Here is a 23,534-nt window from a genome sequence, read left to right as displayed (position 1 = left end):
ACTGTAGGAAAGGAAAGAAAACAAACATGCATTACTCACATGAGAAGGTGGAGACCACTGTAATGCCTGCACAGGCCCAGGGACACAGATGAATCCAATTGGCTTATATTCATCTTCAACAGCAAAAAAGAAAACAGTTTTGTCTTCACTCTGAGAAAAAAAAACAACAAAGATGATGACTGAATCAAAGCTGACCAAAAATTTGAAAGATTGTAAGTATTTTATGACATAACACATATTTCAAATGTTTTATGGCTCAAAAGGGGGACTTACAAGCACCTTGGAACTTGGAATTGGATTTCCACCATAATATTGTCAGGGAGGAAATAAAAAGCCTTTCCACCTTGCTCCAGGGCCCTGAGTGTACCCATAGCCCTTAATTGCCCTGATGGGCCTCACATGGCATCCTCAGCCACATGCTTTCTGCCCCAGGATCTCCTTTAAAGCTCAGGCTCAGGCATGATTTTTCAGATACGACAGCACAGGCTGGTTTCCCCTGATAACAAGAAAATCCAGAACTGCTGCACAACATGATGCATGGCAGCTTAAGTCCTGCATTACATAAAATGCGTGGTGATTCAGCTCAAGAAACACATAATTGCAAATGTACTGATCATGGCTGAAGGCTGGTTGTTAAAAAGAGAGACCACATTGACTAGAAACCATCTCAAAGACTATCAGGCACACTGACAAACCAACTGGCTGATCCTGTTGTAAGGCCAAGCAGTGCTGGGTAGCAGCTAGAGCACGGCCAAGGTGGTGTACAAACAGACTTGCTTTTACTAATTCCAAGATACTACTAAACTAATTCTAAAATGAACCAAATTCATCTTCAAGGGGGGTCACCGTATTCACACTAAACGGTCCAGTAATTCATAAAATGAATTGTATGAATTGCATGGCTGCCTTCCTTCAGAAACCAAATGTGTGCAAACAGATCCTTTCCTTCCCTCAGCTCTGCAGAAAACTACAAGAAGTGATCAACAGAAGTAAAATTGTGTTGTTAGTAAACAAACTTTACCTTATCTCTTTAAATAAACTCTACACTTGTGGCTTAATAAAAATAACTCAAAGAAGTGATACATACCCCTGTGGCGAGCACATCTCCGTTTCGTTCATACGCCAAGGCTGTAACTGCAGTAGCATGAGGTTTGAAAGCTTGTTTCAGATTTATCTCTGCATTCTCTCTTTTGGTGTGTCCTGCAAGAACAGGCAGTCCTTTGGGATCATAAACTTCAATTATGCGGACAACACCATCTTCAAAGCCCACAGCAATCAGACCTCCTTTCGGATTCACCTTTCAGTGGAAGAACAAAGAAAAAAAATCAGAGTGTACATCTGAGAACTTAGAATAAGAATCTGTATGGCACAGTATATACTGTATAGCTCTGCCGCTAACCTGTAACTGATCTTCCATGGAAGTGTTGCCAAAGCACAAAGAACGTTTCATATATGGGAAACGTTTATTCTCTCGAATACACTACTATAAAGGGACTAAGGGTTATCTTTTGGTTTGGATTGGGTTTTTTTTTTACTGATAACATGCCATCGAGACTGGAAATGTTAATGAGGGTGTGATCGTAACATCTGAGGAAGAGGTAGGTCCTACCGATATACAAATGTATCAGTAGGTTTCTTCTTAAGAAGAGTTGGAACTGAAAAAAATAAGTTATTTTGTTACCCTGAATATAATATTGGGCATTGAATGTGGGTATGATTTTTGGAGAGGTGAGACCACAGACGTGGGTCTGGCTGACTCCATGTAAACTACAGTTGTCAACAGGGACAACTACTTGAAATGGAAAGAGGAGACTATGGAGTCTTTAGCATAGGCTCTGTAGGTAAGCCAATTGCTAACAGTGTAGACAGGCTTGAATGGCGAGAGAGAAGAGTTAGCAGAAACAGGCTTGTGTTTTAGCTGGATCTAGCTGGAGTTGTAGATTTAGCTGATACTGGCTATATGTGGTAGTGTCTTGGAGTGATTTACAAGCTGAGCCAGCTCCAGACATGGCATGGATCAATACTAATGCACACCAGAAATGAGACCAGAAGGAATGCTGTGTGAAGAGATGAGAGTGCATGGATAAGCTCTGTGAGCATTTGGCAAAAGTATGATATTAGGTACGGAAAAGTTTATTGCTCAGAGGGAGCTGGGGGTGTCTTCCTATTATCCAGAGAGATCAGCCTGTGATGTCTCACTGTAAAAAGCCCCTCTGTAATAAGCAGGTGTACAATAGCATTGCTCAGAAAATGAACAAGAGGAGTCACTCATGGACCTCAAATTTATGGCTCTGTGTTTGACTCCCTTCATTAATTCCATATCTTTCCTCTGCTAGGGAGCCAGCACTCCAGATGTGGCCTCCCCACTGCTGAGTAAAGAGGAAGGATCACCTCCCTCAACCAGCTGGTAACACCCTTCCTAATGCCGCCCAGGATGCTGTTGGACTCCTTTGGGTGCATTGCTGGCTCATGGTCAGCTTGGTGTCTCCCAGGATCCCAGGATCCTTCTCTGCAGAACTGCTTTCCAGCTGGTGAGCCCCCAGGTGGTACTGGTGTCTGCAGTATTCATAGAATCATACAATCATAGAATGGTTTGGGTTGGAAGGGACCTTAAAGATCATCTAGTTCCAATCCCCCCTGTCATGGGCAGGAACATCCTCCACTACACCAGGTTGCTCAAAGCCTCATCCAACCTGGCCTTGAACACTTCCAGGGATGGGGCAGCCACAACAGCTCTGGGGTCCTACCCAGATGCAGGACTTTGCATTTTCCCTTATTGAATTTCATTAGATTCTAGTCAGCCCAATTCTCCAGCCTGTCCAGCTCCATCTGAACAGCAGAACAACCTTCTAGAGTACTAGCCACTCCTCTCAGTTTCATACCATCTGCAAACTTGCTGAGAGTGCACTCTGTTCCAGTGTCCAGGTAATGAATGAAGAATATTGGCATCCATAATGGCCCCTAGGTTACACTGCTAGAGACTTGCCTCTAACTGGACTTGGTGCTGATGATCACTGCCCCCTCGTAGGCACTTCTAACTCCATGTCACTGTTCACTTATCTAACCCGTACGTTGCTAGCTTGCCTACGAGGTTATTATGGCATACAGATGCTTCAAAGTATGTTGGATAAAATCCTCTTAGATTAGTAGCACAGATTTTCAAACACATTTGAGCACCTCAAGCTACGTGTAAGTATCTAATGGGATTTTAAATGCAGCTAGATAGACTAAGTACTCTTGATTTTCAGACTGTGTGGTACCAACTTTTGTAAAACTGAACTGAGTCAGTTTTTTAATGCTGTACAATTTATTGTGGCAATCAGCTTACCTCTTCAATGTATAGGTCATCACCTAACAGCATCCCTGAAAGTCTGCATGGCCAGAATCACATGAGCACTGTCCCAGTGTTACCCTCGGCTTGGAAATTCAAGTAAACACTTTCCTCCATAAATTTGCTTATAATAATAACCCCCCAGGCTTGCTATGTTTGCTCAAGAACAGAACTATACGCTTTTTTAATTAAAATTAGCAAATATGTCTAAAAGTGATAGACTCCACACTACACAAGTGATCAGTTCTGGCAACAGTTTTTTTATGATTTATCTCCAAATGTTTGTGGATCATCTGGGCTGTCATTTCAAAATGTGTTAACTAACTCATGTTAATTGACAATTGACAAATGGCAACTCCGCATGAGTTAAATAGAAGCTGTTAGTCTATAAACTAAGACTACTTCCTAGGACTGCACACTCAGATCTGATTTTAAAATCTCAGGAAGACACAAAGTAGGATACCTGATAATCCACAGGAAAGTCAAACTGTACACATACTATATACATACATACTACTCCACAGACTCATATATACATATTACTACAGTAAATTCCACCATGGCCTAACAGTGAGTTCTTTTAGGTCTTGTATAGTGAGCAACTTTCTTGATGCTGGGAGGCTCATAGGCCTCGTGATTTTTTTTTTAACACACTAGCAAACACTCACAACACGAGGTGCCCACGTCAGTGCTGTTCCTCCTTGTTTAAACTTAATTTCACTCAGTTGACTGTTGCTGATGAAATCATAGATACGCACTGACCCTGCATGGAAAGGAGACAGTAAGAATTTATTCCTTGCGACATCACTTACATTTCAAGATTTATGGAGAAATGTCAATTTACTTGAATTAAAATCTGGATAGAATGTTATTAATTTTTCTCTTTGAGTATCAAATGCCTGCCTGGAAGGACATGACTGATGGCTACAGAGTACCACAGCTAGCATGGTGCTCATGAGCAAAACATAAGCTTTCTTCACTCTTTAACTTACACACTCCCAAGAGTTGTCAGGGCTGAGGGTTGTAATAAGGAGTCCCATGCAGACTACTATGTGTAATTTTCAACTAATCATACAACTGTGGCATACTGCAAGCAAAATCTGTACTGACAACAGAGGAAAAAATTATATGCTACTACTTGGGATTGCCTAGGGAGGAAAATACTTAAATGGATGAAAATGGGAGATTGTCCAAAGAAAAGCCAATTTCACCAGAGGTGAAATTAACAGATTCGTAGACACACATATCAGTCTGCATAAAATTCCATTCCAGCTGGCATATATCCTAAGTGTCATTTGCTCAACCAGTAGGAGTTTGCCTTCAGGCTAGAAGAGCACGTATATTGTATAACACAGACAAATGACAAGATACTGCTGACAAGAATTGAGTTAAAGACCTTGTAGCATTTTCTGAGAAGTGTGAATGACATTGTTAATGTTCTGGCCAGTGGTGGTTCTTTCAAAGCATGATAAAGCTAACTGTGAGAGGCCTAAATTGCAGTATTTATGTAAGATAAATAAATATGTCTGTTAAATTACATGTTAGCTGTTGTTGAGAGCATGATAGTTATTGCATTTTCTAAGAAAGCCACAAATATTAATATTCACAATGACTTACACAATGCTAGACATGTATGTAATTCCTTACAAAACAAAAATTCAAACACTTATTGATCCAGAGCCTTGAATACAAGTGCTGTTATTCAAACCACGTCTCATCTTTTCAGCCACTCCTTCAGAATGAAGAGCATTTACAAAGTTTCCCACTAAAAAATTCTCTTGTTAAAATTCCAGGGTTTTAAGATGAAAGCAGTCTGAATGCATTATTTCAAAACATTAGTGATATATCTTAACTATTAAAGAACTGACCCCAGGAATAACAATCGTCTGAGAAGTGACTTTTCAAGAACGAATATACAACTGCAGTTCAAAACAGAGTAGTTCCAAACCAAGCATTATTGCTCTTCAAAACCACAGTGGTATGAGAGGAAATGAATAGTGTACTTACGGTCAAGAGCAGTGGTGGCCATAAGGTATGTAACGGGAGAGACACTCATGGCCTCAATCCTTCCAGAGTGAAAGGTACACAGGCACTCTGGATCACGGGTCTGCAGTGCAGGACAGAGGAACAGAAATTCTGCTACATTCTGGAGCTGCACTTACAAGGTATTACCAACCATACCTACAGTGAAGCTGAAAAGTCTAGACAGGTGCTGTTCGTGTGAACAAAATTAGGCATGCATGAGGTACCTATATGCAATTCTCTTTTTTTGTTTTATTTAAATTTTCATAAGAAGATCATTAACAAAATTAGTGTAGGAACATTAAGTTCACTTCAAATTCCATCATTTTCTATGTGAAAATAAAGGGCAATATCTTTCATTAAGTGGTTTCAGGCTTGGAATTAGTAATTTCAACAAAGAGCTGTTGCTCTAAAGGCAAAGAAAATGCTCTCAATCCCAGGGTTTATGCTGCCTGGGAAATCATTTCTCCATCCAAGGAATTACAGATTTTGTTATACATTTTTTACATTAGTTTTTATAGTATGCTTTGTACATCTTTTATTTACCATAAAATTCTTGGAACATAATTTTACCTGTTGCCACAGAACGTTATTCCACCCAAAGGGATTGTTCCCGTTTAATATGTTCAGGAGCAAAAATTAGATGTTCCCATTTTAACTGCATCACCTATTTCTCCATCAGAAACATCTCCAGCAGTAACACTAGTAACCAGCAGGATAAAACATGTGAAGTGCATTTAATCTTCTGCTTGTTTTTCCTAGTTCTTTATGTCATTTAAAGACAACAGTAAGGAGTGTTTCAAACACCTATTTAGACAGGATATATCCTTGAACTCGTTTCCAGCATCTATGCAATTTTTATTGCCACTTTATGAGAATAAAACTCCCTTAAGGTAACTTGAATTGGCAGTCGAAATTTCAAGAATCAAAAATCAAAACATTTTTAATAATCCTGTATAATCATTATAATCAATAACATAAAGAACATAATTTTTTAGGGAAAAAAATCTGCTTAAATGCTACAATTTTCAACTGTGCAGCTTCTTGAAACACAAACTTCATTGCAGATGCATCCAGTATAGTTAAAGGAAGTTATTGCAAAGTAATCGAAGAAATCAGAAAAAAGAAAATGAAAACAAACCATATTTGAAAAAGTCAAATCCAGCTTCCAGATTGCACCATTGGCATCCTGAAGAAGAAAAAAACAAAACAAGTAACTTGAATATTTTCAAACTCAATTTGGAAATAAAACTGCCCAGTGACTCCTTAAAAATTCCTTAATGATTATCATTGTGAATGTGGTGATGTTGGTCCTATGAGTTCTATCCATCAGCCCAGGATAACAGAACTTGGAGAATACCTTTTGACATTCTCCTATTCTTATGCAGTTCTGGCTCTGAGAGCCAGAGTCTCACATGCCATCATAGACTAAAAACACAGACTAGAATAGCATAGACTAGAAGAGCATAAAATAGTGTAGTTCATTTCAGTTGGAAGGGACCTACAATGATCATCTAGTCCAACTGCCTGACCACTTCAGAGCTGATCAAAAGTTAAAGTATATCAGTAAGGGTATTGTCCAAATGCTTCTTAAACACTGACAGGCGTGGGACTTAAACCATCTCTATAGGAAGCCTGTTCCAGTGATTGAAAGAAGAAGATTTTATATATTTTATATATAAAAAATAAGATCTTATATATATCCAGAAGAAGACTGAATTCTACCAAAAAGAAATGTACTCATTTGTAATGGACTCCTGCTCTTACTTAACATCACCTCCCTCATTCTGTGTTTCTCCACAGAGATGTATGTACTTGAGGGTATCTTACCTGAGCATACCAAACAGGCTGTCCACAGTCATGAACTTTTGACATGAAACTCAGGCTGACATTCCTGCCAACATGAAGTTCATTCATAGGCTCCACCTCCAGTAACCCCGTGTCATCCACACAATCTGCAGCATCTATTGTCTCGAAGTTCCACACCTTCATGGCATTGGAAGCATTACAAAAAAAATAAAAAGGTTTTCATAAGGCCAGGTTATGTTTTCATACTCGATTAATACGGACATTCAAAATTATAAGAAACCAGGGGAGTGTAGATTCTGCAGGTAGAGTATGAAACCTGTCATATCTGCCTCACTGCCTTGGACGTAACCTAGAACAGTGACAATCAGCAACTATTATCTGATACATTTGAGTGCAATGCAAAGTACATGTAAAAGTTATCTGTCCAATTCTGAAACAGCAGTGGCTTAAATTCAGCCCTGGCACTAGCGGAGCTACACATGGCAACCTCAGAACTATAGAGAGCAAACGGTATCTGCAGGCTCTCAGCATTGCTCATACTGAGGCAGCACAGAAGAGAGAATGGGAAATCTAACACATCCATCTTCTGTTCTGTGGGATAAGGACAAGACATCAGCTGGCATCCTTATAACCAAGTGAATTTTCCTAATGGGATAATATCAATTTATAAAACCCAACAACACAAACTCCAGGGTGTTTGAAACCTCCACTGTCTATAGCAGTCAGCTTCCTGTTGATTATCTGGGTCTTTCACACATCTGCAGAAGACACATCATGGCTTCCTTTAAAGAGCAGGCAAACAAGATTGCAAAATCCTTGATAATTGACGGGCAAGATGAGAAACTGGTGGTACAGCTAAGGAAAACCTTTTTACTTTAATTCATTGAATTATATGTTAACTTCAGGAAGCTTTTTCTTCTAATTGTTCCTCTATTTCAGTATATGTATCTCTGAGATGCTAGTTAATTTCTGTGTCATTTTAACATTAATAATCTCAGCTTTCAAATACTCGGAAAATTAATTTCAAATATTGCGGTAGCTTATCCTTCGAAATTACACCATTATTAACATATATTAATAGGCCCGAAAATTATAAATACTAACCAAAACTACACATGAAAAAAAATACTAGAAAGCAGGTAAGAGCAAAGCTTTTAGAGCACCAGTGAAAATTATTCTTATTTACTAGAGTAAAAGGTGATTTATTTACTACTATTAAACCGAGAACATTGCATAAACACTGTCCAATTCAAACATATACGCTGTGGAGATGTGCTCTTATTCTGTTTGTTCTAAAAACTCATTCTCATACAGAAACTGCACTGCAAAACTGCCTCCATAAATAAGCCCTGTTAAAGAAAATATGCAACATTTACCTGCTGACCACAAATCTGCACACCTAAAGGCAAAGCAGAAGAAAAACTCACCCGAATGAAGCCATCTTTTCCAACAGTGACAAGTTCTCCTTCATCCAGAACTAACTGGCTGACAGGGGCACTGTGACAGGGCTTGTGTCCCGCTCGACAGAGTTCCACTTTAATTAGGCCCCCTTCCCAAAGCAGCAAGTTGCCCCACTCAGTCCCTGAGACAACCTTCAATGTAAATGAAGATAGGCACGTAAGCACCTGCACTTAACCATACAGAAATATTGGCAAGAACATGGTCAACATCTGAGGCTTCCTTCCATGAAAGCATTAAATTGATACCAACGTAGAGATATTTGCAAGAGAAGGTGTAAAGGGTGAGAAGATTCAACTTTTTAGCAATGTGACATCATTTACATGCACTGAAATGGTTAAAGACTAGGGCTAACAGTCTGTATTTCTTTACACTCACATTTTCACTACCCCATTCGAAGAGTATCAGCTCTAAGCCAACAGAGATCTTTTGTCTGGGAATTACAATACTAACTGTACTTTCCAATTATTACAAAGCAAGCCAAGTTTTTTGGCAAATTAAGTCAATATTAGCTTATCAGAGCAGTGCATTGAGGGTCTGATTCAAATAACTTTGAAGCAAATAATAACTCTCCAACTTACTCAGTAGACTTTATATCAAAACCTGAGAGGGAATATAAAATCAATTAAACTATTTCTTACATACCTTCCCATCAGGCAGCTCCACATAACCTATAATGTCGGTCACTGCTGTTTTGCCAAACCTGCCCAAAGCTCCTTGTAACTTGAGACCAGTGAATGTGAGAGCCATCTTCCAGAACCTGAGTATAGAAAAAACATTGCTCTCTGATACAAGATTTCCTTAAACACACTCTTCAGTCCCTCTCAGACATTTTAATAATCTTACCAGGGATGCCTCTGAGGTAAGGGCTGTTCATTTATTATTCTTTTTCACAGGAGACATTGAGTTTTTCTTTTTAAAATGAGATAAAGCGTTGCAACTACACAAACATTTCCCTACACTACCCCCATGAAAAAGCTAGGAAAAGGATTTGGAATGAGCAAAATGAAGATTAAACTACTACTTAAGAAGTGTGAAATGTATAACTACATCTTTCCAGCTACAACCAACACACGTAGTTAGGGGTACCTGTTTTACTCTTGCTGTCTTCAGTGTATGATGCTCAACTTTTTAAATCCAAGGGACTAAGTGCTTCACTGAATTTCATCCAAGTACCCCCATGGACTTATGCTTGACCATAAAATCTCACTGAGCCAAAGGTTTTATCCTAGATCTTCATAGCTATTTCTATTTGATCATTATATTTTTAGCACTATAAAACATAACTTTAAATTACCACATTACAGAAAAATCAACACCTACTGCAATTAGGGATGGTTCACTGTGTGTGCAGAAGACATTACATTTAAGACAGGTGCTGGAAATGGGAATTTTAGACCACATTTGGCTGAAAGGTCATGTTTATCATGTTATAAAAGCTATGTCAGAGTTATTCATAGCATTTTAGCCCAAAAGAAAGTTTATAAGAGATTTTGTTTTGTCAGATTTCCATAAATAATGTACTCTAAACCACATTCATTCTGCATCTAAACAAGCCATTTGTAATGTCAGACCTGCCTTGCAAACAAACTATAGAGCAAATTTCAGATTTTGACCTGATTCCTCCGTTAAAATTCAAAGAAACTTTAGATGTGTTATAATTTTAAAGGTATCATTTCTATTACAATAGCATCTAAGTCATATCTTTAGTCTCTGCTGTGTTAACACTGAACACTGGATAAATACAGAACACAAAGCTAATCTCTGTCCCAGAGAGCTTAAAGTCGTTGTTTATTTTTTATTACAAAAGGATCCATGATCTTACCAGAGAAGGGAGTGTATGGAAGCATATCTTTTGTAAGGCTTCCTTGCAGGCTTTTGGTGGTATCAGAGAGTTTCTGATCCATGATTTGGCAACCAGTTCCAATGGCTGCCCAAACAGCAGACAAGTTTGAGAAACGAGAGGTAGAAAGCCCAGAAGGCACAGGAGGTATATATGCTATATATTACCAGCTACATGACATGTATATATAAGTATTTTTTATTAATTCTCCCTGGTGCTTGTTGAAATTACAAGAATGGAGACGGTGCCGACATTCAACATCAAGCATCATCCTTTCTGCACAGCAAAGGTGTTAAAAGACTTGGCTAACTGGCTGAAGGACTTGAACTTTCTCATTTTTGTAATTGTGATGGCCAGGTAAAACAGCATTCCTCATTGGTCCATGTTTGCTAATGATATATTCCTGTTAGTCATCTTCTACATATTATGACTTTAGAGGTGATATGTATTAATCATAGAATCATAGAATCACAGAATGGTTACGGTTGGAAAGGACCTCAAAGACCATCCAGTTCCAACCCCCCTGCCATGGGCAGGGAAACCCTCCACCACACCAGGTTGCTCAAAGCCTCATCCAATCTGGCCTTGAACACCTCCAGGGATGGGGCATCTACAACTTCTCTGGGCAACCTGTTCCAGTGCCTCATCACCCTCAGAGTGAAGAATTTCTTCCTTAGATCTAATCTAAATCTCCCCTCTTTCAGTTTAAAGCCATTGCCCCTTGTCCTATCACTACATGCCCTTGTAAAAAGTCCCTCTCCAGCTTTCCTGTAGGCCCCCTTTAAGTACTGGAAGGCTGCTATAAGATCACCCCAGAGCCTTCTCTTCTCCAGGCTGAACAGCCCCAACTCTCTCAGCCTGTAATAATAATCCTAATCAGTAAAAATACCTGATGTGTCCTACTCCAGATGTGGTTAGTTGCTCTTCATTATCAGCAGAAAATGTGACCTTGTAAACATCCTGTGAAGAAGCTTTTGACCTCAACACTATCTTTTCTTGTTTCCAGTCCCAGATAGTCAGCATGTAGTCAGGGCTGCTCCCAACACTGGCCAGCAGAGTGCCAGCATTGTTAAAATCACCAAAAACATAGGCTTCCGCTGTTCCACCTGAGGAAACATAACAAGCCCAAATACACACACACATATACACACACGCGTGCACCCGCAAAGGAGGAAAACCAATAGGAAAATCTACTTAGAAGGAGCTCAACTTTCACTGCAATTTTTTTTTTCACTAGGTAATAGCTCTCAGTTGGCTATTTCTACTAAATAAAAGTTTCCTTCCATGCAACAATAAAGCAGCTTGAAATCAGTGTTTTCTATCTCGCTTTGAAGGACCAAAAGGTGGTATTTCCTTCTAAACTTCTACAGTGACCCACTACTCCACCTGCTGGGAACTATAAACACTGGCCCATTTATGTAAAATGAAAATAGAACTTTTTACACTACCTTGCAGTATTCTGTAGGGCCTCAGAGAAGGATAATCATAGATGATGAGGTTTGGCTTCTTTCCTTTTTCTCCTACTGCAAAGTACTGCTTAGTAGGGTGCGCCTAGAAAAAGCAAAAGTCTCGTTGCATACTGTAATGGCACCTTTGTCTCTATCCTGCTAGTTATTGAGTTGTTGTATTTATTCACTTGTTAGTCAAAAGATATTGCCATAAATACTAGGTTACATTTTTCTGCGTGTTTATTCTGAGCAACTGCCAATCTATTGCTCAATAGCAGAATGACACTACTATGCACACAAAATGGTATATTGCACACATAATGTAGATCCACGACAAACTGTGAAATAATTTGCTTTATCATGCATTCTTTTACTATTCCTACCTCACCCAACCCACTAGCTGATCTTTCCACAAGCAGCATTTGCGCCAGTAGCCATCTACTTCAGCAGACAGCTGCAGAAAAGCCATCCTGAATAATGTTGCTCTGAGGACATAAAGATGGAACACGATTCCTCAGAAAAAGCTGCTCACAATGTGGCAGAGCAGTCTGAGGCTGGTATTCTGAAAGCCTTGCTCATGTGGAATACAACTGAGAGATGGCAGAGCCCTTCGCAGGGTAAGGTGCTTCAAATCCAGAGGAAGCATTTGAGAGTCCAGACTCTTAGTATGTGCTTACTAGAGTGAAACCAGATACTTTTTCTCTCCGTTTATCTAGGAACTTGATTTTCTAAATTTTAACTGCAGGCAAAACACTATAATAACATCAGCTGTGACTAGGAGAGATGAGTGTTCAAAAAAAAAAAGTTTATATGTGCTGAAATAAGAATGTAATAATTAAACTCGATAATAATAAAAATAAATAAATAAAAATCAATAAATTCTAAAAATTAATCCCAGCTGGCACTTGTCAGCCCTTTAACGTACCTGAGCCTGGCACCTAGGTATGCAGATATTTGTCCTCTGCCAATTATGCTGACAGGCTGAGAAGCCCACACTGCATGGTCCACACATGCCCCTAATCAATACCACACTTCCTTACATATATGCATGTGCAGCAGTAGGAATCTCCCACCATGCAACCAAGTGAACACTTTGCTTCTAGAAAGTGAGTAACATCCTAAAACACGCAACAAAAGCCATACCGTGATAAAACCAATTCCACCACCACTGCTGCTCCGGAGATAACTTTGAGCTTCAGTTTTCAGGTCCATGAGCACCACTTGGTTGCCTGCAATATACATCAGTGTTTGGCTATCCATCAGCAGCAGGTTTACACTTCTGGTGCAGTCATATCCAAAAGAATGTCTGGGAACAGTTCAGTAAGGAAAAGATTTGACACTGGCTTTCTAGAAAAGTTTACTAAGTGGATAGAAACACTTAAATTAAAACTGAAGTGGGAAGACTGAATCTGGTGACTAAAAGACTGATGGTAGGAGATAGTTTTGTACAGTGAAGGTAAAACGTATCATGCCTCTATAACTGAGGGGAAAACATATTCCATCCTTTCATCTCCACTACAGGGCACACTTCTTGCCTCTGCTGGATTGTTTGGAGCTGCAAGGAATTAATATTCTATTGGTGTTCTCTTTTCAAACAAAACACAAGAGATTTGCATCGGATTACTAGAACTGTTCTACAGACAAGAGGTCAAACCAAGGAAGTGTTCAAGCTCACTTAAATGTTTACAGGCAGATGTAAAGAAGGGAAGATCCAGTGTTCAACAGCAACTTGACTGTGTCTGCAGAGAAAATCACCAGCACTTGTGAAAGTCACATATCATATCCTACTTGACCATACCTAGCAAAAGAGTTAGTGTAGCTCTTAATTGATGGGCATCACTTCCTTTATTCTACCAGTTTAGATCTTCTGAGCATCAGGCTACAAATCCACCTGGTTTCTTCACCACTTCTCCCTTGGCAGTTCTGTGAGGACATATGAGGTACACAGCTGCTCTTCTGCCCTTCCCCTCACCTTCTCGGGGAATACCAGTGTGGCTACACAGAAAGGGAGAGCTTTGCAGGGGATATTCTTATGCTAGTCTTCTGCCTGGTCACATTAACTTGGCCATGATCTAGTTCTACAAGAGTACTTATAACAGTAAGAATTACACCCAATAAGAAATGTTTATGAGATTAAGACAACATTTAAGATTAAATTTACCCAGAACCTTAACTGGTCAGGATTTCTAACTGTGTCTCAACCAAAGATACTCTACTAATGCCACACAGGCAACTCCAAATTAGACAAATACAATTTTAAGAACATACATTAAATATGCTTAGCTTTAAATTTGCACAGCCTCAACAGAAAGGATACTTGAGAGTAAGAAGGTTAATTGGTATCCCAGAGTCTTCGGTGACAAATGGCCGTGAACATATATCTTCATAGTTATAGAAGAAAGTTTCTGATATTTTCTTTTCTACCTTCTCAGGTCTTTTTTGTGCTTCTGAGGGTACTTCACTATTATCTTGCTCTTCCAAATCACCTTCTGCATCTCAGAAGTGAGAACATAAAGGAAATTTATATTCATCCTAAATTTTAGGCTCCTTGCTGATATTTACACCTAACTGCAAAAAGGAAGGACTCACACATTCCTGGCCTCCTTCAGCAGAGTAATAGGCACTCTGTAGCTCAAAACAGGGGTACCATGTCTTAGTAACAACTTGTCCTGGAACAGTCTGTAATAAGTGCTCCCTCAGGCTTTTAAAAACTTTACTGTCAACATTCAAAACCGAATAATTTGAAGAAGAAACATTTTGAGAATGTTTTAGAAACACTGATTTTAAAACTTAAGACCTACCAAAGTAGTTCAGTTCAGCTTTGCTTGGCGCTTAGGTCTCAGCTTTAGAAACCAGATAAAGTTTGAAGTGTCTCTATTCAGTAGCTATTGAATGCACAACATTCTACAAAATGATTCGTGAAAACACATTCAACAGATCACCGTAAGACACCATTATCCTCCAAAGGTATGCTGCTCATGTGTCAGCCAGTGCAGTTCTTCACTGGACTGCAATGCAGAATGCTGTCAACTTGACTTTCAATTAGTCATAAGCACTTACTAAAAGTACTTTTCATACCTCATACTTTTGATACCTCAGACCAAATTCCCATTACCTATTTTGTAAGCTTTTCACCCTGTCTTGACTTTTTTCTCTCCTAGGTGTTCTATGAAAAACAACCAAAGGAATCTGAGACCAGCCATGGGAAAGAGCAAAATGACATAAGCAAGGTAAGCTAACTGAACAGCAGCAGAGAAACTTAATAACTGCAACTTGATGGAACTGGTCTGAGATGCTGTTCATAACAATAGCAGTGAAAAAATTAAAACTAGAAAGTAGTGAGATTTTGAAGGTCATGACAACATCTCCTCAGTGGAAAGCAGTACTCACCAATGCTCTCACTGTCTGATTCCACTTGTTCCACTTCTTCCTCCTGTTCCTCTGCAGTTGGTGATTCCTTTGGAAGACTAGTTTTGCTTTCTTCTGCAAAGGAACAATTGGGATTACTCTCTTAGGTACGAATTCCTTTGACTAATTTGCTCATACGTGCATATTAAATAAATACATAGTTGTGTAGTAGTAAAAAAATCCCTGCTGCCCAACAATGGACTTCCTGCTGTTTAGCATTGAGTGTAGGGAGAAGCTTGCTTCAAAAAAACATATTTTAAAACTTAAGGGAAGGAAAAAAACACATTCTATAACAGGAAAAAGGTGTAATAGGAAGATCAAACAAATGTTGAACGTAATGCACCAATATAAGCATCAAAAATCTTTCCAAAGTTCCACAGGAGACTCACTAACGGATTTTGTTATCCACGCAACCTAGATTTAGTGTGTTAGATGGCACGCAAAACATCTGAAAGAGACACTGGACAGTCGTTTCAAAATGTAAATAGTGTTAAAAAAAGAGAAATACAGGTCTCTGACTGCAAGAGACTGATGGAGCTAAGAAATTGATTGCAGTACTAGCTACAGAGACAGGTCTAAGCAGCAAAAATTTTCAAGGGAGAGACTGTGGGCTGAGGGACAGTGGGAACCGCAGACACAGCGGTCAGCCCAGAACTTCACTGTAAGGGGTCACCTTTGACCAGAGTCAAAATGAAATTTGGCAACACCAAGAGCAGCAACTGAAGATGAACGCGTACTAGCAAGGAAGGAGTGAGTGGTGGGAGAAGACAGAAGCTACTGTAGGTTCAGGATTGAAACCACTATATAACAGCAGGAAATACTCATGGACGGCACTGTGATCTGCCTGTGCACCTTCTGCTGGCTTCTCATCAGCTCCCTCCTGTTCCCTTGGAAAAGATGGCATGTCCTCTTTACCTGGTGGCGAAGAGGAACTTTCAGTATTTTTGCCTTGATCTGCCATTTAAACCCTTTTCATTTCCTCTCAAATGCTTTCAGATTCCCAAAGACAGTATTTGTGTTCTGCCTGTGTACTACAAATACAAATTACCTAGGTCCTAATTTGCAGGATGAGTTCATTGGTCCAGGTTTTAGGACCGCAGGCTCTGTGTACATTGCTATAGAAAAACTGAATATTGTGTAACAGGGGAAGCCGAAGACAGATTTACATGTTTTGAGCTTCTCTAATATACCAGGAGGAAATTTGTTTCTGAGACAAAAAGGCTGTTCCTCCACCTTTCTGGCGGACTTCACAAAAATATCAGGAGATAGACACTCCGAGAACCATCTAATAACTTGAACGAAGAAGCAGGCGAGATGAATCTTTCAGAAAAAAGGATTTTCTTCAAAACATTCTATATTCACAGAAAGTGAATTAATAAAATTAACACAATGAAAAAAAAAACATTAAACAGCTTAACTAACACCCGCCAATTTTTTAGCTTTCAGACTAACATTTTCAGAGTGTTACAATTTCACTAGATACCATTGTCCTCTGGAGTGGGAAAGATCCAAATTTCTTCATATAAAAAACAAACACACTGATCATTTATATAAATGTCTCTGAAAGAAGTAAAAAAAAAAAGCACAAGCATTGCTCTTATACTAAATTTGTTCTGCTTTTTGATTTCAAACATGGTCCCTATTTCCAAATAAAACACCTTAAAATGAACATCGGAGCAATTTTGTACAAATACTACAGATATAAAATACTCTCAGAAACCAGAAAATTCAGAAGTTGAATGTAAAGAAACCTAAATATCCAGAATAACAGTTATAGGCAGGATGCAAACAAATCTCTTTGTATGTGCAAGCCTGACTTTGACACCAAGAAAGAGTCCCTAAAAATGCATTTCCCGTGTCTGGCTTTGGGTCAGAACACATTTAGGAAAAGATCTTCTGAGGCATTTCAGACTTTTCAGGTATTTCAGGACAGGCAAAGTGTTCACACATAATGCCATCCACCAGAAGGACAGTGAGGGCAAAGAAATATTGCAGATGTCATTTGTGCTGTTATACATCCAACCTGCTATACTCAATCTTCATTCAAAGATGCTTAGTCTCTGCCAAAGTCTGACTTTCCTGCAGAATTTCATTTAAGATTTAAAATGAGCTTCTACCCCTGAGGATTGCGGCAAAAAACTTGAAAATAGACATACAGAAAGTTTCACATTCAGAAAACAAATCAAAAGAAAACAATTGCAATATATCTCAACATATTTAAATTAAATTCATTAGTTTTTAGAATCATAGAATCACAGAATGGTTAGGATTGGAAGGGACCTCAAAGATCATCTAGTTCCAACCCCCCTGCCATGGGCAGGGAAATCCTCCACTACATCAAGTTGCCCAAAGCCTCATCCAACCTGTCCTTGACACCTCCAGGGATGGGGCATCTACAACTTCTCTGGGCAACTTGTTCCAGTACCTCACCACCCTCAATGTAAAGAATTTCTTTCTTAGATCTAACCTAAATCTGCCCTCTTTCAGTTTAAATCCATTGCCCCTTGTCCTATCACTACACACCCTTGTAAAAGTCCCTCTCCAGCTTTCCTGTAGGCCCCCTTTAGGTACTGGAAAGCTGCTATAAGATCACCCCGGAGCCTTCTCTTCTCCAGGCTGAACAGCCCCAACTCTCTCAGCCTGTCTTCATAGCAGAGGTGCTCCAGCCCTCGGATCTTCTTCGTGGCCCTCCTCTGGACTCGTTCCAGTAGCTCCGTGTCCTTCTTGTGTTGGGGACTCCAGAGCTGAATGCAGTATTCCAGGTGGGGTCTCACGAGAGCAGAGTAGAGGGGCAGAATCACTTCCCTCGACCTGCTGGCCACGCTCCTTTTGATACAGCCCAGGATACGATTGGCATTCTGGGCTGCTAGTGCACATTGCGAGCTCATGTTGAGCTTCTCATGCACCAGCACTCCCAAGTCCTTTTCCTCAGGGCTGCTCTCAATCCATTCTCTGCCCAGCCTGTACTTGTGCATGAGATTGCCCCGACCCATGTGCAGGACCTTGCACTTGGCCTTGTTGAACTTCATGAGGTTCTCACAGGCCCATCTCTCCAGCCTGTCTAGGTCCCTCTGGATGGCATCCCTTCCCTCCAGCGTGTCCACAACACCACACAACTTGGTGTCATCTGCAAACTTGCTGAGGGTGCACTCAATCCCACTGTCCATGTCTCCAACAAAGATGTTAAATAGCACTGGTCCCAGTACCGACCCCTGAGGAACACCACTTGTCACTGGCCTCCACATGGACATTGAACCGTTGACCACAACTCTTTGAGAGCGACCCTCCAGCCAATTCCTTATCCACCAAGTGGTCCATCCATCAAAACCACGTCTTTCCAGTTTAGAGATAAGGATGTCGTGTGGGACAGTATCAAATGCTTTGGATAAGTCCAGGTAGATGATGTCAGTTGCTCTTCCCCTATCCATCAATGCTGTAACCTCATCATAGAAGGCCACCAAATTAGTCAGGCAGGATTTGCCCTTAGTGAAGCCATGTTGGCTGTCACCAATCACCTCCCTGTTTTCTATGTGCCTTAGCATAGTTGCCAGGAGGATCTGCTCCATGATCTTGCCGGGCCTGACTGGCCTGTAGTTCCCTGGGTCTTTTTTTTCCCCCTTTTTAAAGATGGGGGCTATGTTTCCTCTTTTCCACTCATTGGGAACTTCACCAGATTGCCACGACCTCTGAAATATGATGGATAGTGGCTTAGCAACTTCATCTGCCAGTTCCCTCAGGACCCGCGGATGCACCTCATCCAGTCCCATGGACTTGTCCACCTTCAGGTTCTTTAGATGGTCTTGCACCTGATCTTCTACAGTGGGCGGTTCTTCATTTTCCCAGTCCCTGCCTTTGCCTTCCATGACTTGGGCCATGCCGCTAGAGCTCTCGCCAGTGAAGACTGAGGCAAAAAAGTCATTGAGAACCTCAGCCTTCTCCATATCCTGGGTGGCCAGGTCCCCTGTTTCCTTCTGGAGAGGGCCTACATTTTCCCTAGATCTCTTTTTCTCACTGACATATCTATAGAAGCCTTTCTTGTTGCCCTTGATGTCCCTGGCCAGATTTAACTCTATCAGGGCTTTGGCTTTCCTAACCTGATCTCTGGTTACTCGGACAATTGCTCCGTATTCTTGCCAGGCTACCTGTCCTTGCTTCCACCCTCTATAGGTCTTCTTTTTGTGCCCGAGTTGGTCCAGGAGCTCCTTATTCATCCATGCGGGCCTCCTGGTGTTCCTACCTGACTTCCTCTTTGTTGGGATGCACCGCTCCTGAGCTTGGAGGAGATGATCCTTAAATATTAACCAGCTTTCTTGTGCCCCTCTTCCCTCCAGGGCCTCATCCCATTGTACTCTAGCGAGGAGATCCTTGAAGAGGACAAATTCTGCTTTCCTGAAATCCAGGGTAGTGAGCCTGCTATGCACCCTCCTTGCTTCTCTAAGTATCTTGAATTCTATCATTTCATGATCGCTGCAGCCAAGGCTGTTCTTGAGCGTCACGTTCCCCACCAGCCCTTCATTGTTAGTGAGAACAAGGTCCAGCGTAGCACCTCTCCTCGTTGGTTCCTCTACCACTTGGAGAAGGAAGTTATCATCCATGCATTCCAGGAACCTCCTGGATTGCCTGTGCCTTGCTGTCCTTCCAACAGGTATCAGGGTGGTTGAAGTCCCCCATGAGGACCAGGGCTCGTGAACGTGAGGCAGCTCCTATCTGTCTGTAGAGGGCCTCATCCACCCAGTCCTCCTGGTCAGGTGGTCTGTAGCAGACCCCTACTACTACGTCCCCTGTCCCTGCTCTGCCTTTAATCCTAACCTATAAGCTCTCAGTCGGGACCTCCTTCGTCCCCAGGTGCAGCTCCATGCACTCTAGCTGGTCCTTGACATAGAGGGCAACTCCTCCTCCTCTTCTTCCCTGCCTATCCTTCCTAAAGAGCCTGTACCCTTCTATTCTGACACTCCAGTCATAGAAGTCATCCCACCACATCTCCGTGATGCCAATAAGATCATATCCCAACAGGCGCGCACACACTTCTAACTCCTCTTGCTTGTTCCCCATGCTGCGCGCATTGGCATAAAGGCATTTAAGTTGTGCCCCAGATGAACCTGACTTCCTGGCTGGAGAGGCTGGAATTCCCTTCTTCTGTTCTACAGGTACTTCCAGTATATCTTTATCATTCTTGATATTCCCCCCCTCCCCCTTCAAATCTAGTTTAAAGCCCTGTCAATGAGCCCTGCTAGCTTTTGAGCTAAGACCCTGGTTCCCCTCTGAGAAAGGCAAGTCCCATCCGGTGCCATCAGACCTGGTTCAGCGAAAGCCTCCCCATGATCAAAGAAACCAAATTTCCGTCGGTGGCACCAGCCTCTGAGCCATCTGTTAATCAAGTCTGTTTCTCTGTTCCGTTCTATATTCTTTCCTGCCACTAAAGGGATTGAAGAAAACACTACCTGGGCTCCTGACCCTTCAACCAATCGCCCCAATGCCCTAAAGTCCCTTTTGATGGCCTTTGGACTTCTCTCTGTTAGCTCATCAGTACCGACCTGCATTACCAGTAATGGATAATAATCAGAGGGCCGTACCAGACCAGGGAGTTTCCTTAATAGGGTAACAGAATCGATATCATTGAAGTTGAAGAAATAGTTGCATAAATATACAGTGGAGTGTTCAGAGACCTGAATTTTAATTCCAAACCCAGTAATGACGTGTACAATTTGGATCAGCCATTTCACCTCTGGCTGTCTCAGTTATCTCTTGTGAAAAATGAGATAATAATACTTACCCATCTTAGCAAAGTGTTTTGATATCCATAGAGAAAAGTGCTATAAAATTTCAAATTATTGTAACTAATTAGCAATCATTTATCTTCTAAAAATTAAGACTATCGTAGTTTTCATTATAAATTAATTCCTATCTGAAAAATGCTTTAGGCTGAAAGATGGTGTGAACATTTCCACCTGCATTGACATCTGGGTTCTAGCTAAAGAAAGTTATTACAATGTTCACTATACGTATTATTACGATGGCATCCAAGCACCGTGCCAAAACAAATTATGAATTTAAAAACTCTCAGGAGGCTCAAGGGCAGACAAGTCTACTTTGGTTGTAGATTCTGGGTTTTATGAGTTGACTGATCCAGAAAACTTTTATGTAGGTTCACTGTGACAAAGGTATGCATCTCTCTGAATGATGATTTTCTTTTCCTGTTGGTTTTTTTTTGAGACAGTTTTCCTAAATAATCTAGAATTAAGGCTTTTGATACTGAAAACTGAAATAATGGCAAGTAGAACTGGTATGAAGTGGGGAAAAAACCCAAGCTGACAGACACACATTTTGGCCAACCCTAACTATACACTATGCCTGACCCCCACGGTATTCTTTCCCCCCATCTAGCCCTAGTAATTCAAGATACTGACCTGAAACACTATCCAGATCCACATCAGTTCCACCATTTAGCTTTCTAAGAACTCACTCAGGAGTGAATTCAGGTGTTCTTTGTTTCAGTCAACTGTGCTAAAAACTGTGAATTTCAGCTAAGCTCAGTCTTTCAAACTGCCTTCATTTCAGCTGTGCTCTCAAAAGCCACAGGTCACCTCAGAATGGAGAAACATGTTCATTCGGGTATATTATTTCAGTTATTTCAAAACTAAGATGTTTCTTGGCAATTTTGCTGCCACACAGAATCCTTATATATAGGAGCTTCTCAAAAATTCTCAGTAAATTTGGACATTAAGACATTTCTCATCTCAGACCACTGTCTCGTTTATTCAAAACAGGATAATTAAATCAAATGGGGGTTTATTTGCTAACATGTAAACAAATTCACTGAGATGACACCACTTTCTTTGTATTTTGTCGTCTTACATTTTTCCTCTTTCCAGAAAAGAAAGGTGTTTAAATGTGTAAGCTTCATAAATGCAGTGCTTGCCCTCATAAATCCCATGACTGACACTTCAATAGCATAAAAGGCATCAAATTAAATAACAATCCAAAAGTGGCCTACAGTTTTACTTTAGAAACTGGAGATATCTAGTAGTTATTAAGCTGTCTCTGCCCCACCATTAACTGTGTGACTGTGCTTAAATGACATCACCTCTCTCACCTCAGCTTTTACATCTACAGAGGAGTGAAAAGCAGTTTTGTCCATTAATTCAGGATATGTAGAAACAGAGAACTATTACTGCAGAACAGAACTGCAGTGCTAGTAGTACCAGTAGTAAGCAAGAGACTAAAAATTCACCTCTGCAGTGTGCTACTTCTGCAGAATTTCCCAAAACGTGCCATTTTGGCTACCGGTAGGATTTGCAAAGTCACTTGTTCTTTCCTTCAGGAGAGATTGTCTTGTGTGTTATTCCTTTACCTGTCTTTATTCCACACAAAGAAGCTCAGTTCGTCCCAGGACTTCATTTGGGTTTATTGCTTCCGATCGTGACTCCTCTTAGGACTGTGCTAGGAGCCTTACAGGCTACACTCTATTGTCTGTCTGGCCTGGGGGTAACGCTGGCCTGAAATAATGACTGCAACGTTTGGCTATCAGGAGAGGTGTCTACCACGAGGAATTATATACTAATCATCCGTTGCAGGCGGAGGCATCTTCTTCAAGTCATCTAGCTCTGCTTTGGATGTGTCGAATTTCTTCTCGTCTGCCAAGCCCTGCTTGTTTAACTCACCTTCAGACACAGACCCCTCAGCAGTTTTTTCCTGAGTCGTCCATTTCTTTACGGAAAACAGCACACCACTGAATAACTCTCTAAGCATTCCTTTTAGACTTAAGACCACATCAGATTACACCAGCAATTTACTGGGCTGCTGCTGAGCGCAACATGTGTAAGCAGCAGAGCTTTGCAAAACTTACTTTCATTCAAAAAAATTTAAAGTCTTTTAGTGCTTATATACACAAAGAAAAATATCCAGGTGTAAATCAAGTGTAGCTATCCAGTGCTGTCAGTATATCATTATCAGTCAGTATTACTACAAAATTAGTAAGGAAAGTCAGTTTTAGGCAATCAATCCAAAATGCCAAGGAAGAAACGTTTTGTGCTAGAGACTATCGCTGTCTCTCTTACAACAGCTAGAAGACTTGAGAACAAGGAGAATAACAGAGGATATAAATTCTCACAGCAGTAATAATTGAGTTTCTAAAACATTTACTAGTCAGAGACTGAGACAGCAAGGATAAAGCTACAAAGCAGGATCTAGACACATCATCCTTATTGCAGCCTCA

General features: G+C 40.6%; 1 protein-coding gene across 1 annotated transcript in view; it reads right to left on the bottom strand.

Annotated features, from left to right (window-relative positions):
• Positions 1 to 16,223, bottom strand: part of CFAP44 (cilia and flagella associated protein 44) — a 41,266-nt gene extending 25,043 nt beyond the window's left edge. The window contains exons 1-14 of the mRNA XM_086622790.1: positions 16,145 to 16,223; positions 15,302 to 15,394; positions 14,229 to 14,406; positions 13,055 to 13,217; positions 11,912 to 12,014; positions 11,353 to 11,569; positions 9,266 to 9,380; positions 8,590 to 8,754; positions 7,184 to 7,339; positions 6,495 to 6,542; positions 5,339 to 5,438; positions 4,000 to 4,094; positions 1,088 to 1,297; positions 40 to 150 (exon numbers count right to left, since the gene is read on the bottom strand). Of these exons, the coding sequence (XP_086478916.1) occupies positions 40 to 150; positions 1,088 to 1,297; positions 4,000 to 4,094; positions 5,339 to 5,438; positions 6,495 to 6,542; positions 7,184 to 7,339; positions 8,590 to 8,754; positions 9,266 to 9,380; positions 11,353 to 11,569; positions 11,912 to 12,014; positions 13,055 to 13,217; positions 14,229 to 14,406; positions 15,302 to 15,394; positions 16,145 to 16,223 (1,833 nt within the window). The remainder of the gene's footprint in view (positions 1 to 39; positions 151 to 1,087; positions 1,298 to 3,999; positions 4,095 to 5,338; positions 5,439 to 6,494; positions 6,543 to 7,183; positions 7,340 to 8,589; positions 8,755 to 9,265; positions 9,381 to 11,352; positions 11,570 to 11,911; positions 12,015 to 13,054; positions 13,218 to 14,228; positions 14,407 to 15,301; positions 15,395 to 16,144) is intronic.
• Positions 16,224 to 23,534: the final 7,311 nt, after the last annotated feature.

This window comes from Tauraco erythrolophus, chromosome 1, assembly GCF_009769465.1.
Source record: "Tauraco erythrolophus isolate bTauEry1 chromosome 1, bTauEry1.pri, whole genome shotgun sequence".
Lineage (NCBI taxonomy): Eukaryota > Metazoa > Chordata > Aves > Musophagiformes > Musophagidae > Tauraco > Tauraco erythrolophus.
This window is presented reverse-complemented; position numbering and strand designations above follow the sequence as displayed.